The sequence below is a fragment of the Hakea prostrata genome, chromosome 10 (assembly GCF_041222555.1).
Source record: "Hakea prostrata isolate BN-2017 chromosome 10, UWA_Hpros_2, whole genome shotgun sequence".
NCBI classification, from domain to species: domain Eukaryota; kingdom Viridiplantae; phylum Streptophyta; class Magnoliopsida; order Proteales; family Proteaceae; genus Hakea; species Hakea prostrata.
In genome coordinates, this window is record NC_142609.1 from 4,441,810 (window position 1) to 4,456,873 (window position 15,064).

Consider the following 15,064-nt stretch of genomic DNA (forward strand, 5'->3'; position numbering starts at 1 on the left):
CATCACTTGCTTTAGTAGTTTGGCTGTATTTTTATTGCCGTTGTTAATCCATCTGTATGATGAACTCTCAATCTCAAAATCTCTATGTTTCCCTCTAAAACCATACTTGTAAATATTCAGGCCATATATATAATAATAGATAGGTTGGATATGTATGGTGTACTAAAAATGTAATATTTATGTAGTTTCCCTACTCATTAATGAAGGTGTGATTCGCATCATAAAAAAAAAAAAAAAAAGTCTCTTTATGTAATATATGTATAATTATATATTAGGAAATTTTGTTCCCTTATTTACCAAAGAAAAGAAATTGTGTTCTCTTTACAAACATAGCCTTATATCAATACCAATTCCTACCAAAAAATATATGAAAGCTTCAAAGTAGGATAAAATTCTTTGTTGACCCTAATTCCCATGCCTTCTCATGTAAGTTCTACTATTATTATCTTTGGTTCCCCATAATAATACTAGTCAACTTACATCATTTACATTTCATTGATTTCAATTGTTTTTATACTTAATTATGATTTATTTTGTATTATTATTATTATTATATACTCAGGGAAGGTAACCTTACTTTAATTATTGTATTCCAAATGCAAGTAAAAAAAAATAAAAATCCCAACATCCATTTTGATGTTGCTTTATTTTGAAAAAATTATTGTTGAGGTTAACCCTAATAATTATTACAATAAAAATATAATATATCTAGATATTAACTTAATTCAATTTTATTTATTTTACTATCGATCAAATGGTAGTAGGAGACAATAACAAAAGCTAAAGAATGTGATTTAAAACAAAGAAGATGCATTATGAAGACAAAAGACAATCCTGAAAAAGATTATTACAACACACAAATGATTAATCAATATAAACAAGAACCACTATATATATTAGCTCTGTAAATTCATTCGAGATTTATTTATCTATTTTTGAAAGTTCTCTTTGTAGTATTCAAATGTGAGAACTACTTAGTTTTCACCTCAGTTAGATATAGATGATTGATTATATTAATCTTCCTTTAGTCACTGATATTTTAAAGTCATACTTGATACATGGCCTAAACTCTGCATTTTCTCATGAACTTTGTGATGTCATTTTATGTCTATTTTTAATTTATTTAATCTAAATTAAGTCACTTCTCTATATTGGAACCTACGAAGCCTCCATTAGCTTTGCCATGTCACTTCAAATAAAAAAAATTCTTGTAGCTTATCATGTATTAGAGTTATTTCCGAACCAATTCCATTATGCCTTTGATTCTTTACTTTATCACATTAGCCTTACATGTCATCCATCTCGATAACCTCATTATCATTATATATACGATACAACATAGTCGGTCATAAGACTATTATATCAAATTCTCTTTTTAAGTTTTAAATAAATAAACTAATGACATGATTACACAAAACTCCAAACATATCTATGTGGATTCCATTAGAAAAAAAATTAGTGTGATTTTTTATCAAATAGAAGGCTGAGATTAAAAGTTTAATTTTAGATTTTAAAAACCCTGAATAGTCTTGTATTTGCTTTGCTTTGCTTTCTCAGCCAACCATTTGATGTATATGTGCACTGCTGTCGACAGAGACTTGTACACAACAAATGATGTTTTCCGGATCCATCTCTTCGAGATATTATAGATGATTTGATCATTTTCTGAAAGTAAAACCCGGAATAATATAAAACTATTTTGTGAGGTAACAAGAACTAAAAAACATAATAAACTAATTCTTGTCATCTTTTCTTGGGTGGTGATAGAATGGTGTGTACTTGAACACATTAAAGATATTGAGCAAAAAAAATTGATACTATGGCTTCCTAAGGAGTAAAAGGTGGTTTTTCCACATTTAGTAATTAACGAATGGAAGCCATTGGTTACTCAGAAAAGAGAATTAGTTACAAGGGACACATTTTACTTTATGGAATGAATAATCACAATGCCTAATCTTCAAGCTTACTATCATATGAATATTCGTTGAAGATGATTTTTTTCCTCCATGAATGAAAGGAAAGTACACAAATTTGGGATCACTATAAAGGTATGTATGTTTCTATCATATACAGTTGATAGTAGTTTTCTATTATTCTCTAATATGCTTTCCATCTGAGTGCCTCAAATAAAACATTTTCTATATGAAAGAATCTAAACTATTTAATGAGAAGAGGACACTAAAAATGGATTTGTAAATTTGAAGACTTTTATCAAACGATATGACCACCCACAATCTTATTATAAATTGTTTTCACATATTTTAAAGAATTTTTTTTGTTTTTATTTTTAACAAAATCATCAACCTTTAAAATGAAGGAACATAGTAACATATAACTAATAAAACTTTGACCATACAAAACATCCTAAAGGACTTTATGGTGCAAGTTTCACAGGTTCTACTCTCTGTGTTTTTTTTTTGGTTTAGGGGGGACCAAGAGAAATGGTGGGTCTTTATAAACTCTAAACTTGACAAAATCAAATTTTCTTAGTTTGGGGGTGGGAGGGGGGACCAAGAGGAAGGATTGTAAATGTCTTTAAAGCATTCATAAAGATAAGCTAAGCTATAAGTTATCTTTGCACTTCTCTTAATCCTAGTTATTATATTAATCATTTCAATATTATAGACTTCATGTTTCAAGAGGAGGGAAGCGTGAATTAGATTTTCATCTTCAGGTTTTCTATGCAGAATACACAAATCGATGATCTCTTCCTCTTGATATCTTCTTAATGCTAACAAAGATATTCCTTTAGCTATATATCATGATTTTGTATCGTATGAAAAGATACATGTGACATAGTTCACACCAAAATGGAAGAGCGAGGAAACCCTAAAGCAAAAGAACGAAGGCGAGAAAACCCTAAAGCGCCGACCTTTTGAGGCGGAGAGAACTTGATGCCTCTGTCTCTCCGCCTCCTCTTCTTTCTCCCCCTCCTCGCTCCCCCCGGGCGGGCGGGGCAGGGGGCACCGGCGGCCCGGGGGGTTAATGTCTCTCGAGCCTTGCCTCTGTCATCTGGCCTGGGTAGCTCAACAGCTCCGAGCTCCGTCCTCCGCTTCTACTTTTGGAACTTCATCCAGGTGAAGATTTGGCGAAGGAAAGGTTAACGTTGTCGAAGCACTAGCTTGTTCGTTATTCTCACAAAGTCGAGCGGTGAAACTTCCCTGCAATTCTATCTTTCATATTGATCTAGTAGATATTCAAGATGTAGCTTTTCCGCCCTTGGGGCATGATTTCCCTCCAGTGTCAATTTTCTTTCTTTGTGGCACGTTTGAGCTTATTCGTTGCTGCTGTAGTTATAACTTTATTCCTAAGGTTTTATTGGGTTCTACCCATCCTTTAGCTTGGACGACCTTGTCTAATGCATGCATGACAGTTTGGTCAAATTCCTCTCAATAGTTTCAAATGTTTATATTTAAACCTTGTATTTCCATGCATCTATCCTTCTGTATTTCTTTTTGTTGGGTGTGTTTCTATATCTTATTTCTTTAAATTTATGAATGAAGTTTTTCTTCTTTCAAAAAAAGATAAATAAAAGAGAAAAGACACATGTGACAACCATAAATTCTTCACCTGTCCAACTCTCATTCATGTATTCTTGATAGCTGAATAGTTTCTAAAATTATCACTTTTTCGAAACCCTTTTCGAAATCCTTTTCCATTAGTTTCTAAAAAAAGAAGAAAAAAAAAAAAAAAAACAGAAAGAAGAAAACAAAGGAGAGTGAAAAAGACCATTATTTGCATTACTTTTTAGGCCACTCACTCATGGAGGCACAATTTCTTCTTCTTCTGATCTTGATATCACTTTAGAGAATATGAAGAAAAACTACATCTTGAAAAAAAAAAGCATCATAGAAGAGATTTAGTGCGAATAAAATTATTTTATTCTTTTCATGAAACCCCACTAGATTCTTAGGGAACTTATATGATCTCAACCCCTAAATGATACAATTATGTTAAATATATCGACACTATATCATGCTTGTATTGCTATAAGTCACTACTTAACTTGGTGCAATTTTGGTACAATATGGTTCATTTTTATCATTTTATCCGTATCAATATCATATCAAATATTTATACTATACAGGTATGTAAGATACATACCAAATTCACTTGGTATTATACGATACACTAAAATAGTACGAATGAAATGTTTACTTCGTCCTCTGTCACATAGATTAATATTCCTTACTCGGAATAAATGAAGAGCTCGATAGAATAGACCCTAGATACCTAATGCACGCACTAACAATTCAAAAGAATCTATTAGCTTTGAGATTGGCATCATACATTAAAGTTTTTATGCCTGAAAAGGGATACATAGTCACCTACTAGGTATTATCTTAAAAAGAAAACTATATATAAGAGGGTCGACGTTTGAAATTCGAAACACCATTAATTCTTATTTCCTTTGAGTTTTTTCTTCTCATTTGGGTTTGGGGGGGGGGGGGGGAGATATTTCATTAGGTTTTCAATAGTGACATTTCTCATAAAATTCTTCTACATGATAAAAACAAATAATGCCTTATATGGAGAAATAAAGAGATTGCCAAAAAATGGCAAAATGTACTCGAAGATCGATTTGGCCACAACAAAAGATCGAGTCCGGATCAGCTCCCCCGACGGTTTTTGACCACACAAAGCAGTGGGGCCCACGGTAAAAACACTTTTTGAAAAACACAAAAAAAAAAAATTTTAAATTTTACCTGTGGGCCCCATGTTTTGTGTGGTCAGGAACCCTTCGGGGAGCACTCATGTGCTACCCCGACGGGGTGAGGATCCAGATTCCAAAAGATCGAGTCATTTTCAAGGTAGGCCACTCTATTTTTGACACATGTAAGCTTCTTTTCCTTTATCTTCCACTCAAAAAATTACGAAATAAGCCCTCCGAACATTTATGATTCGCTATTAAAGCGTCGAGACAAAAGCACGAAAGAAACAGTTGTCCTAACATCAATCCACATACATACGCTTAATATTTCCACATCTATTAGTCGCATCTTTGTGAGATAAGGACTTGTGGGGGATTTTGAAACTTTGCATCTCTTCAATAGTCCATTTCAACTAATCTTTGATCTTAGCTTGGAGAAGACATTTATTATTATTATTATTATTATTATTATTATTATTTTTAAATCAATATTAAAAAAATACTTAAAGATGATAAAAACCCATTTGGGCCCACCACCATGGATGCCTATTCCTTTTATTTGTGGTGGTGGGCCCTCTTCATGAGATGGTGATGTTTGGTGTCTTTGTCTCAATGTCAAGTTCTCATCCAACCATGATGGTTGAATTTGGGGAATCATATCTCTATCACCATCCACTTGGCATCTTTTGATTGATTTGATTTTGGATATTGTGATGTTTTATAAACTTTTCTAGGTTCTTCTTCACAATTTTGATTGTGGAAATCGACTTTGATTCGATCCATTTGTTTGGTTCTTTTGGGTCCAAAAGTAGTGGTTTGCATGACATGATCCATGTAAGATGCTTCCAAGATCCACACAAGGTTTGGCTGAAAAGCTTCCAAATGTCACTGATCCTAGCCATTGATTAAATTGTCCAATCGAATGGCTCAAGAAAGTCTACATTTTGATTCATTACTTTTAAATTTAAATGATTTTTCTAGAATCTAGGGTGGAACCAACCACATAGGTTTGGAATTTGGGTCTCATTGACCCGACCCATTTTGTTAGGGTTGAACAAACACTGTTTGATTGGAAGTAAAAGAAAACAAAAACAAGCAAAATTATATTTTGTTGAAAGAAGAAAGAAAATTTTATGAGACAAGATTCATGCACCGGAGATTTTTCCATCGAATCTATCTTTATCGTGGGTGCAGTGTTTCGATTATTTTGAATGAGTCTAATTTACCTGTAGTATCACATGCGACGCCGTGCATGAAAAGTATTATTTAAGTTATAATCATGATTGTATAATTTATGTAAAAAATTCTAAAAATTATATTTATTTTACTTTAAAAAAATGAAATAATACTTTAATTTAGTTCATTCTAGGGTAATTCATTACGAGGTGAAAGATTAGGATTAGTTGACTATGATTTCACTTTCTTTCTTTTTTTTCTACAATAGTTTTCTAGTTTGATATGAAAATTGATATTTCGAAAGATTTTATTGAATTGTTGACTCAATTTCGGAGGACGGAATTTGTCTCGTTAGTATATTTATATTACAAGTAGAATGTTATATTAATTTTTTTCATGTATATACATACATATAACTTAATAATACAAATTTAAAAACCTAACTCCAACCATTAGAGACCAAAGTCCATGACATGGATTTACAGTTGATGACATAAAATACCCAAAAGTCTAATGGAAGAATGGAGAGAGGAGAGAGAGAGAGAGAGAGAGAGAGAAAGATTGTTTTTTATATCTTTGTGATGTGGCGATTGAAAAAGATTGGAAGTTAAATGGGGCTTAAAGTGACCGACCATAATAGAAAAAAAGGAGAGGAAGAAAAGATAAAGAAGACCTAATTGAATAAATCCAAAGATTAAAAAGGAGGTTTAAGGTATAATCCAAATAAACTAACATGTTACTAGCGTATAACAGTTGTTAGTTATGAGTGACAACAGAGATTAAAAAAATTATTAGATGATTAAGGAGACAAAGAAAATGACATTTGAGGTCCCCTCTGTATTTAATTTTCTGGACCCCACAGTAGGTGTATCATCTGTTGACTAATCCTTCTCACATGACAAAGCATTTCATACGATGTTAATCAAATCATTAAATCAAAATTAATGGTTGTGATGAATTATATGTCAATGATAGAAAATCTCTTTTGACTATCGCGGGGCGGCGTAGTTGGCAAAAGATTAACGCTTTTATATAAAAGGTCAGAATTCAAATCCCCTCGGGATCAGGGGGTAAAACTCGCTTAATGAATAGTCAAAGTGTGCTTGTTGGCCCGAGCGAACCTCTCTTCAAAAAAAAAGAAAAAGAAAAAGAAAAAGGAGCTGTTTGGTTTTTTGAATCTAGAGATTTCAAAAGTCTAGAGATTTGAAATCTAAGAAATCATAGTTCATAAAATTAATTGTTTGGTTAGCCTGAATTTTCGGAATAAAATTTGTACATTTATCCTAAAGAAACATCTATGGAATCATGGTTCAAATGTTTAACATTTTTATAGTATAGGTGAAATATCTGGATTTCACATCATACCCATAAATCTATATATTCACGTTTTTAGTGTAAAAAAGTGAATCCCATAGATTTCATGAAATCTAGGGATTCACACAATCAAACGGGTATAAATCTCCCATTTGTGAATCTAGACATTTCAAATATTTGGATTTATATAACAAAACAGGCCTTAAGATGTGAAAATATAACTTACATGAAAATCTTCTCCATTGGAAGTAGAATATTATTATTTTTTTAATTCTTTTAAATTACAATGACACGCCTTATGTTTGCAAATAATTATATTTACACTCCTAAAATATATTTTATACAAACACCCCCTTTGCTTAACGCCATTAGTTTTAGTTACAAAAATGTATATTTATCCTTAAGATGCGACATAATAAAATGGGATAGAAAAAAAAGGCAAAAAAACGTACATAAAATCTCAAAACATGGTTTCAAATAAAAAAGGGCCATATTAAAAATTTAAAAAATATAATACATGTTGACTCATCACTTAATTTCATTATTCTATGAGTAGGGATATGATTGTTGTATAATTCAAACACAAAAGATGTAAATGTAAAAAAATAAATCTAGGGGTGTAAGCATAATTGTTTGTAAAATACAGGAGGGTGTCAACGTAATTTGCTCTATATTTTTAAAGACAGTAATACCCTTCACAATGCAGCTTCAAATAGCTGTATTGGGTAGCAAGACTGACATGGGCTTTCATGGGCCCAAAATGAAACCCTACCAACATAAACTGTCTTGTTCAATTTTGGTAAGCTTCACTATGGTCTGTACCAAAAGATGTATTATCATCTTGTTCATTCATATTGATCAGGTTCTTGTCTTGCTTTTCCAAGAGGAAAGATTTGAGAGTTGGTCCTAATCTTCAGCATTTCTTCAATGGATTGGGTATGTTCAAGCTTGAGTGGTGCTAAACTCTATCAGATCAGCAAGAAAGCTTTCTTTAAGTTTGTTGAATCTAATGGATCCAAACTTGAACCGCGGTCTGATCCACGAAAACAAGGTTCGAAGAACCAAATTGGATTAAAAACAAGGGAACATGCCGACTCAAATCGGAATTGACCAACCGGATCGGATTGAATCACGAATCGGCCAACTCAATTCACCATGGGAAGCTAATATTGAGAAAAACCTTCCAAAGCTAAAATAAAGAATGAACCAAGAGGAGGGGGCTTTGGCAAAAACCCATAGAAGCTTTACATAGAATAATACAGGAGTGGAAAGATAACTGACCAAGTCACACTAGTATCTAAGAACTGGAGATTGAAGAAGTCTACAAACATAACCTCACATAAGTTTTGTACACTGGAATTAAATGCAAGAGCCTTCATGCACATAAAAAATCAGTTTTATTGTAACAAGAAATGTATAATACATAACATTGTTAGGGATAATGGATGTATAACTACGAACAAAGAAGAACACAAGCAAAGCATACAAAGGGAATTTAACGTGGTTCGGCAAAACCCTGCCTACGTCCATCAGAGAGAAAAAGAGTTTCACTATTTCTAGGAAACCTCACACAACTCTCACACTCCTTAAAGTATTACCCTTTGCTTCCGTGTTTACTACGTTATCCCACAGAGATTATTTATAGGGAAACCTAAAATCCTAATCCCAATATAATTATAATTTTACCACAATGCTAGTAATTGATCCAAACCATGTTTCAATTATAAATACAACCAAAACCATAATTACATGAACCCAAGAATAAAAAACACCAAACCAAACAAATACAAACTCAGATGTATAACGATCATACAAAACTACAAATGAACTAACCTTCCATTTTGAAGAGCAGATACAAATCTGAGCAATAGGAGAAAGCATAAACTAATCCTTAGTCAAAAAGGCTAATCTTCTTCTTTTTTTTTTAATTTTTTCCTGATTCTAAAAAAAAAAAAAAATGCAAGTAGCCCAGATTTGAAATTTGGCATCTGAAAGATTTCTGTTTCCCAATTTTGCACCAGACAGAGCGGTGAGGTTGAAACTTTGAAACATGACCCATTAATGCACCAAAACAACCAACAAAAGGAGAGGACCCATTGAAGGAAGACATTATTGATGGAAGGACCATTCATCCTAGCAAGTAGCAACCAATTCAAATAACAAAACTCCTTTGATTGCTACCCAACAACAACTTCCAGCTTTGGTTCAACTAACTGCCCCTAAAAGTCCAACTGAAATCCTGCAACACTGTACCCTTACCTGCATTTAAGTGGAATTCATCTTTAGCTTTGTCAACCACCATCCTTGTTTTAAAGCTTTATGGGCCCTAGTTGGGTCAGAACTGGGCCACCTTAAGACTGTGAATCGCTAGATACTGAGTGCACTTCTAAATTTTTTTTGTTAGGGTTAGGAGGGTGGATAGGGGAAGGAGATTCTCAGCTTGACCCCCTGAGGTCTGTTCAAAATTAATTTCAATCTTCCAAGTTTTTGAAATTACAACTGCACCATTACTTTCTTTTCTATGTGAAAACTCTTTGCCTCAAAAAAAAAAAATATAAAAATAAAATAAAATAAAATAAAATAAAATAAAATAAAATAAAAATAAAAATAAAAATCAATCAGTGTTGAGATTAATATGTTTAATTAATTGGTTGGGCTAGTCTTGAGTATCTCATTAAATGAATCACAATTAAAAGTGAGACTGGCGGAAAAAAAGACGTTAATGTCACTATAGCAGCAACTAATTATACATGGAACATTTTTTGAATCAATTCTCATTATTTATTTTGCCTATTTTAAATAAATGAGACAATATTACAAAGGGTGAAAAATTATTTCTATAGTTTGATCCATGGCCTAAAGATGGTCATTTCCTCTCAAGTCTTGATTTTGTTGCAGATGATTCTCTGGCTAGAAACCCATACTCCCGTGTCAAGGACATTCTCACAAATGACCGAGTCTAGATCAACCATGTGCATAATTCTATATTGCAACACAAATGGAATGATATTTCTAGCATCAAGACTCTAAGGAGAATACTTGAAGATACTCCTATTTGGACACCTTCACCTTCAGGTAAATTCACTCTTCGATCTGCCTATGAATTAACTCAAGAACAGCAACCAAAAGTTTCTTGGCATCATTTAATTTGGTTCCCAACAACTCAAAAACGATATGCCTTCATCTCTTGGTTAGCATGCCTCCAACGACTTTCAACTAAGGACCGTAATATATCTTAGGGTTGTTCAATTGACCCAATTTGTCTTTTATATAAAATGGAAAGTGGATCCCATGTTCACCTCTTTTTTAAATGCTTATACTCTTTTGCAATCTCTTTTTTAAATGCTTATACTCTTCTGCAATTTGACAACAAATATTGAATCTTCATGGCTATCACAGAAGAGTAAACTTTGGGAGGACAGATGAAATTCAATGGTTATGTGATCACTTCACTAGTGACGATGTGTTAGCCAATATATGCCGGTTTAGTCTAATCACAATTATTTACTATCTCTCGGCTTAACGAAATAGAAGATTATATCAACAGAAGAATCGATCATCGATTGTTGTTTTTCAAATAATTACCAATGTGATTGATCCCGATTCTCTAATATCAGAACCTCTGTGGTTGATTCACCTCATCACCGAAGTTTCTATGCTTCTTGGAATATTCAAGTTAATTTCACACTTAATCGGGAGATTGTTCACTTTTGGCTACCCCACAATCTGGAGTTGTTCTTATTAATTGTGACGGATCCCTGTGCGGAGATTTTGGTGGTTTTGGTACAATAGGGAGAGACTCTAATGGTGATGTTATATTTGCTACTGTTGGTGGAATAAAGAACATATCTATTCTTCAGGCTGAGATGATTGCCATTAAGACTTGTTTGCTTTTTGCTTTTCAAAGGGGATTACCCAATGTCATCATTCAGTCAAATTCGTTGGTAGCCGTTAACACTATTTTGGGAACCTATCAGACTCATTGGTCCACACTTGACATCCTTTAAGACATTCTTGATTTGAAAAGTTCTTTCAATAATTGTGTAATTCATCATGGAGTTAAGGAGACTAATAAGTGTTCTTATTTACTTACATGACTTCTTAATGTTGAGCAAATAATTGCTTTTGACCCTGACATACTTCCTGGCCGCCTTGTCCTCTTCATTCATGAAGAGAGACAAGGTCAGTGTTTCTACAGAATGTAACACCCCCTTATATTCAATATAAATCTCCATTATCTCCAAATAAATAAATAAATGATTGGTATGTCAAAATAAAAAATGAAAAATAGTTCAGTAATTTCTATTTAAAATAATTATAAACAAAAAAATAAGTTTGGTATGTCAAAATAAAAAATTAATAACACATTATAAGGGTATTATGGATTTTGAGGCTCTTTTTTTAACTAAGTTTTAAATTGGGTGCCAAACATATTTAAAAAATGAATAATATAAAAAAAATAAAAATAAAAATTGATACAAAAAAGCCCTTATATTTATTTCGTATATTATGGTGTCTTCGAATGGATTCAATACGATTAATATAGCTCTTAACTATAATTTACATTTTTTTTTCCAAAATCTTTGAAGATGCCGTTAGAATTGAACTATGATGCTTTTGCAGTGCTTAGAGCAAAATATCAACCAAACTCATTGTCACGGCCTGTTTGAAATCACAGCTAATTTATTTTTTGGTTAACAGTTAAAATTTTATTCTCAGAACCATAATTTTCACAAGCAAAATTTTTCGCACAAATGAAGCACAGGAACTCTTGGCGTATGGTATTATGATGGGATGCCCTTCTGTTTCAACAAATATCTTCTCTAGAAAGGACAATTTTTCTAGCAAAAAGACATGTAAGTCAGGCAGATCCATACACACACAGTGAACTGGTCCGTATTCACTAACTAGATATCTCAGAACAGCCCAAATTATGTAGAGAGATCTCTGCAGAACAGGTTACTTTATTACACTCATTTAGAAACTTTGATACTCTACATGTCAGGTATCACTACCTTTCCCTTTTCACAAAATATGCTAAGTACAGAAGAACTCCCCATTTTCCTACCCAAGAATCCATTACTACTGTTAAGCATGGCACCAACTACTAGACACCTTCCTCAACTTTCTAAACCACCAAATGTCCAAATCTCCATCTTCACATCTAGCAAAGAAGACAAGGGTCTTGTAGATATCCAAAACAGGATGGTTGGACCACCACCATCCTATTCTATCCTGTCAGAAAGGCCCAAAACTACACCACAACTGAAAAATAGGAGAAGGTAAAAGAAAAAAATGAACCAGCATCTTTACCAGTTTGCCAGTAAGAGAACGCATACAAATACCATAATGATAATAAGAAAGGTCTTAGAAACGATGACAATAATGATAAAAGAAGCCCCATAAGCCATCTTGTTTCTACTAATTTCTGATTATGGCATCGAGCATTAAACTGAGTTGTATGAGTTCATGCATAGAGGGTGTACCTCAGTGCAATCTAGCGGAGAGGCTATGTCCCAACTTGAACGTGCAACCACTAAGTCACAATGACACGAGCCTTGTGCACTAGGTACTCCCTTTTTACAGAGCTTTAGAGGTGGCATTTTTTTAGCTGCTTCAACTCTTCCCAACTAATGAACTGAAATAATCATTAGGAAAACTTATATTTTACATAGATCTATTTTGAGTATAGTGTATACCTATTTTCAGACGAACAAGCCATCACTAAAATCAGGGGAACATTCCTTCAAGAAACTCATCAAAATTTTCATCTTCATCGGTCCTGTGTTCATCTGTTGATATTGGAGCCTTTTTCCCTGGCACAACTTCAAATATGTGAAGGCTTTAGTGCAAAGACCAGAAAAGAACTATGGTAGAAATCCGTTTTCAGAATAGTCAATCTGAAAACAGTTTTAAAAACACAGTGTTTTTAAAATTGAAACTTTTGTTACCACCAAGATAAGAACCACAAGAAAAAAGGTATCAGAAACTTTATTATATTGTGGAAAGATTAGTCATATGATAATATTACATATTATTCGAAGATCATGACCAGCTCATAATAAATAGCACATGAATTAAAAACATCATCTTAAGTTCAAATCGACCCCATCTTGGTGTCCAATACGGACAACTACGCAACAGCAGAAAAAGAAAATGAAACCAACAAAATACTGCAGCATTGAGTAATATGGAACTTACTGTTGCTACTGCTGCAACCCCACCACAAAACCCACCCCCCAATCCGCCAAAAAAAAAAAAAAAAAAACTTTTCCTCTTGCTTGCATCATTCAATTTTCCCTTTCTTCACCATTTTTCATAATATTCATTTCATTTTCATACCATGTTTTTCTTTGATCCATGCAGTTGACCCCATAAGGTTGGCATAAAACTCAGTCTTCCTTTTTGGTTGTTGATGATGATGTTTGCTTAAAGATTTTTTCTTCTAATATTGATTGAGCATACTCAATAGGGGATTTCTTTTGTTTGTTCTGTGCATTGCATTTTTCATCAAACTAGTTCCTCAAATTTCCCTCAGCAGAATAGAGTGGATGGACGAAAAAGTCGATATCTATCAGAGATTTCTTGCTCATTGCTAATTCATATGAATGTTTGTAAGATATTTTGGTGGGCATCATTTTGACTATTTACTATCTTACTAATCACATACATACCTTCCTGTTTTTTTTGTCACAGTCAATTTCTTATTTCTGCTGTATTTCTTACTTCTCCATTGTTTGGTTTACCACTCAAGTTTTTGTTGCGCTTGTTTTTCCTATAACTGTGGCCTAACATTAATAAATTAGCTCCCTGGGCCCTCACAAGTTCTTTCTTGGGAATTCTTGACTGCAAAATGGTATTGTAAGCTTGTTACAGTTATCAAATCTTGCAATCATTTTTAACCACTGCATATTCTTTTTCCAAGTGTCTTGTCCCAGAAACTGAATCTTTCAGCTCTCTCCCCATTCAAACATTGATTCCTCTCACAGATTCAAATTACATCTTGGTTAGCACCAAGACAAGTGCAGATATGCTCTCCCATGCAATCTCCTCCAGTTATAACTTACAGTTGCTCTTCTCTACCAGCCTTCACATAGTTAAAGACTCTTTTTTGGGAACATTCTCCCCAGAACCATTGACTTACCTGTTGTCCCAAGGAGAGGTAGTTGATCATGTCCTAAAAAATCCCCTGTTGCTTTATCTTATAGAATCTTATCTTATCCACAATTAACTAACTCAACATAACTTAATCTCTCAAATAACTTTCAAACCACTAACTCAACCCCCCTCCCCCCCAAAAAAAAAGAGTAGATCCACGACCCTTGGATCGAGGGGAATCTATCCAAACCCATATTGAGCCCTAAAAAGGGGCTGGTACCGTTGGGGGGCGGGCACTCGGCCAGCTTGGATTGCTCATTTGGATATGGATTTTGGAACCCAATTATTATTATTATTTTATTTTATTTTTTTGGGGGTGGCGGATGGGTTGGAGTCCTTATGTTCACATCAATACTCCACTTCTTGAAAACATTCATCTCCTGATGAATGTGCTTGTCATGTGTCTCTAGATCAATCATTTGAAGAGCTGGCATGTGAACTCGACCTCTTATCATGCAGTGGGGAGGAACTAGTAGGTACAAGGCAGCCAATACTATGCCTAGACAGAACTCTGAAAAGATGATGGATTGATGGATGTGATCTTCAAGTCTAGGAGCCTCTTTTTTAACGAACTAGGGGCATTTCGGAAGTGGCTGGTGAAGCTTTTGGCGTCCTTCTATGTCACCACCTCTATGAATAGGATGGCCATGGGAGCAGCATCTTCTCCAAGGTACGAGGGACATAAGGGGCCCTCAATGGTGTAGGTACCTCTTTATCTCTGACTGGTGCTGCTGGTTTGGTCATGCTTCTACACCTTGTGAGGGC

The 15,064-nt window shown here is 33.8% G+C and overlaps 1 protein-coding gene across 7 annotated transcripts in view; it reads right to left on the bottom strand.

Moving 5' to 3' along the window:
* Positions 1-10,920: 10,920 nt before the first annotated feature.
* The window catches only part of LOC149001608 (folate-sensitive fragile site protein), a 35,029-nt gene continuing 30,885 nt past the window's right edge, over positions 10,921-15,064 (bottom strand). For 2 of the 7 annotated variants that reach the window (XM_089138866.1, XM_089138862.1), the window contains one exon: positions 10,921-12,966. In XM_089138866.1, coding sequence (XP_088994992.1) covers positions 12,872-12,966 — 95 coding nt within the window. In that variant the 3' untranslated portion in view covers positions 10,921-12,871. The remainder of the gene's footprint in view (positions 12,967-15,064) is intronic. The other 5 variants (XM_089138867.1, XM_089138865.1, XR_016170431.1 and 2 more) reach the window with 4 other exon arrangements.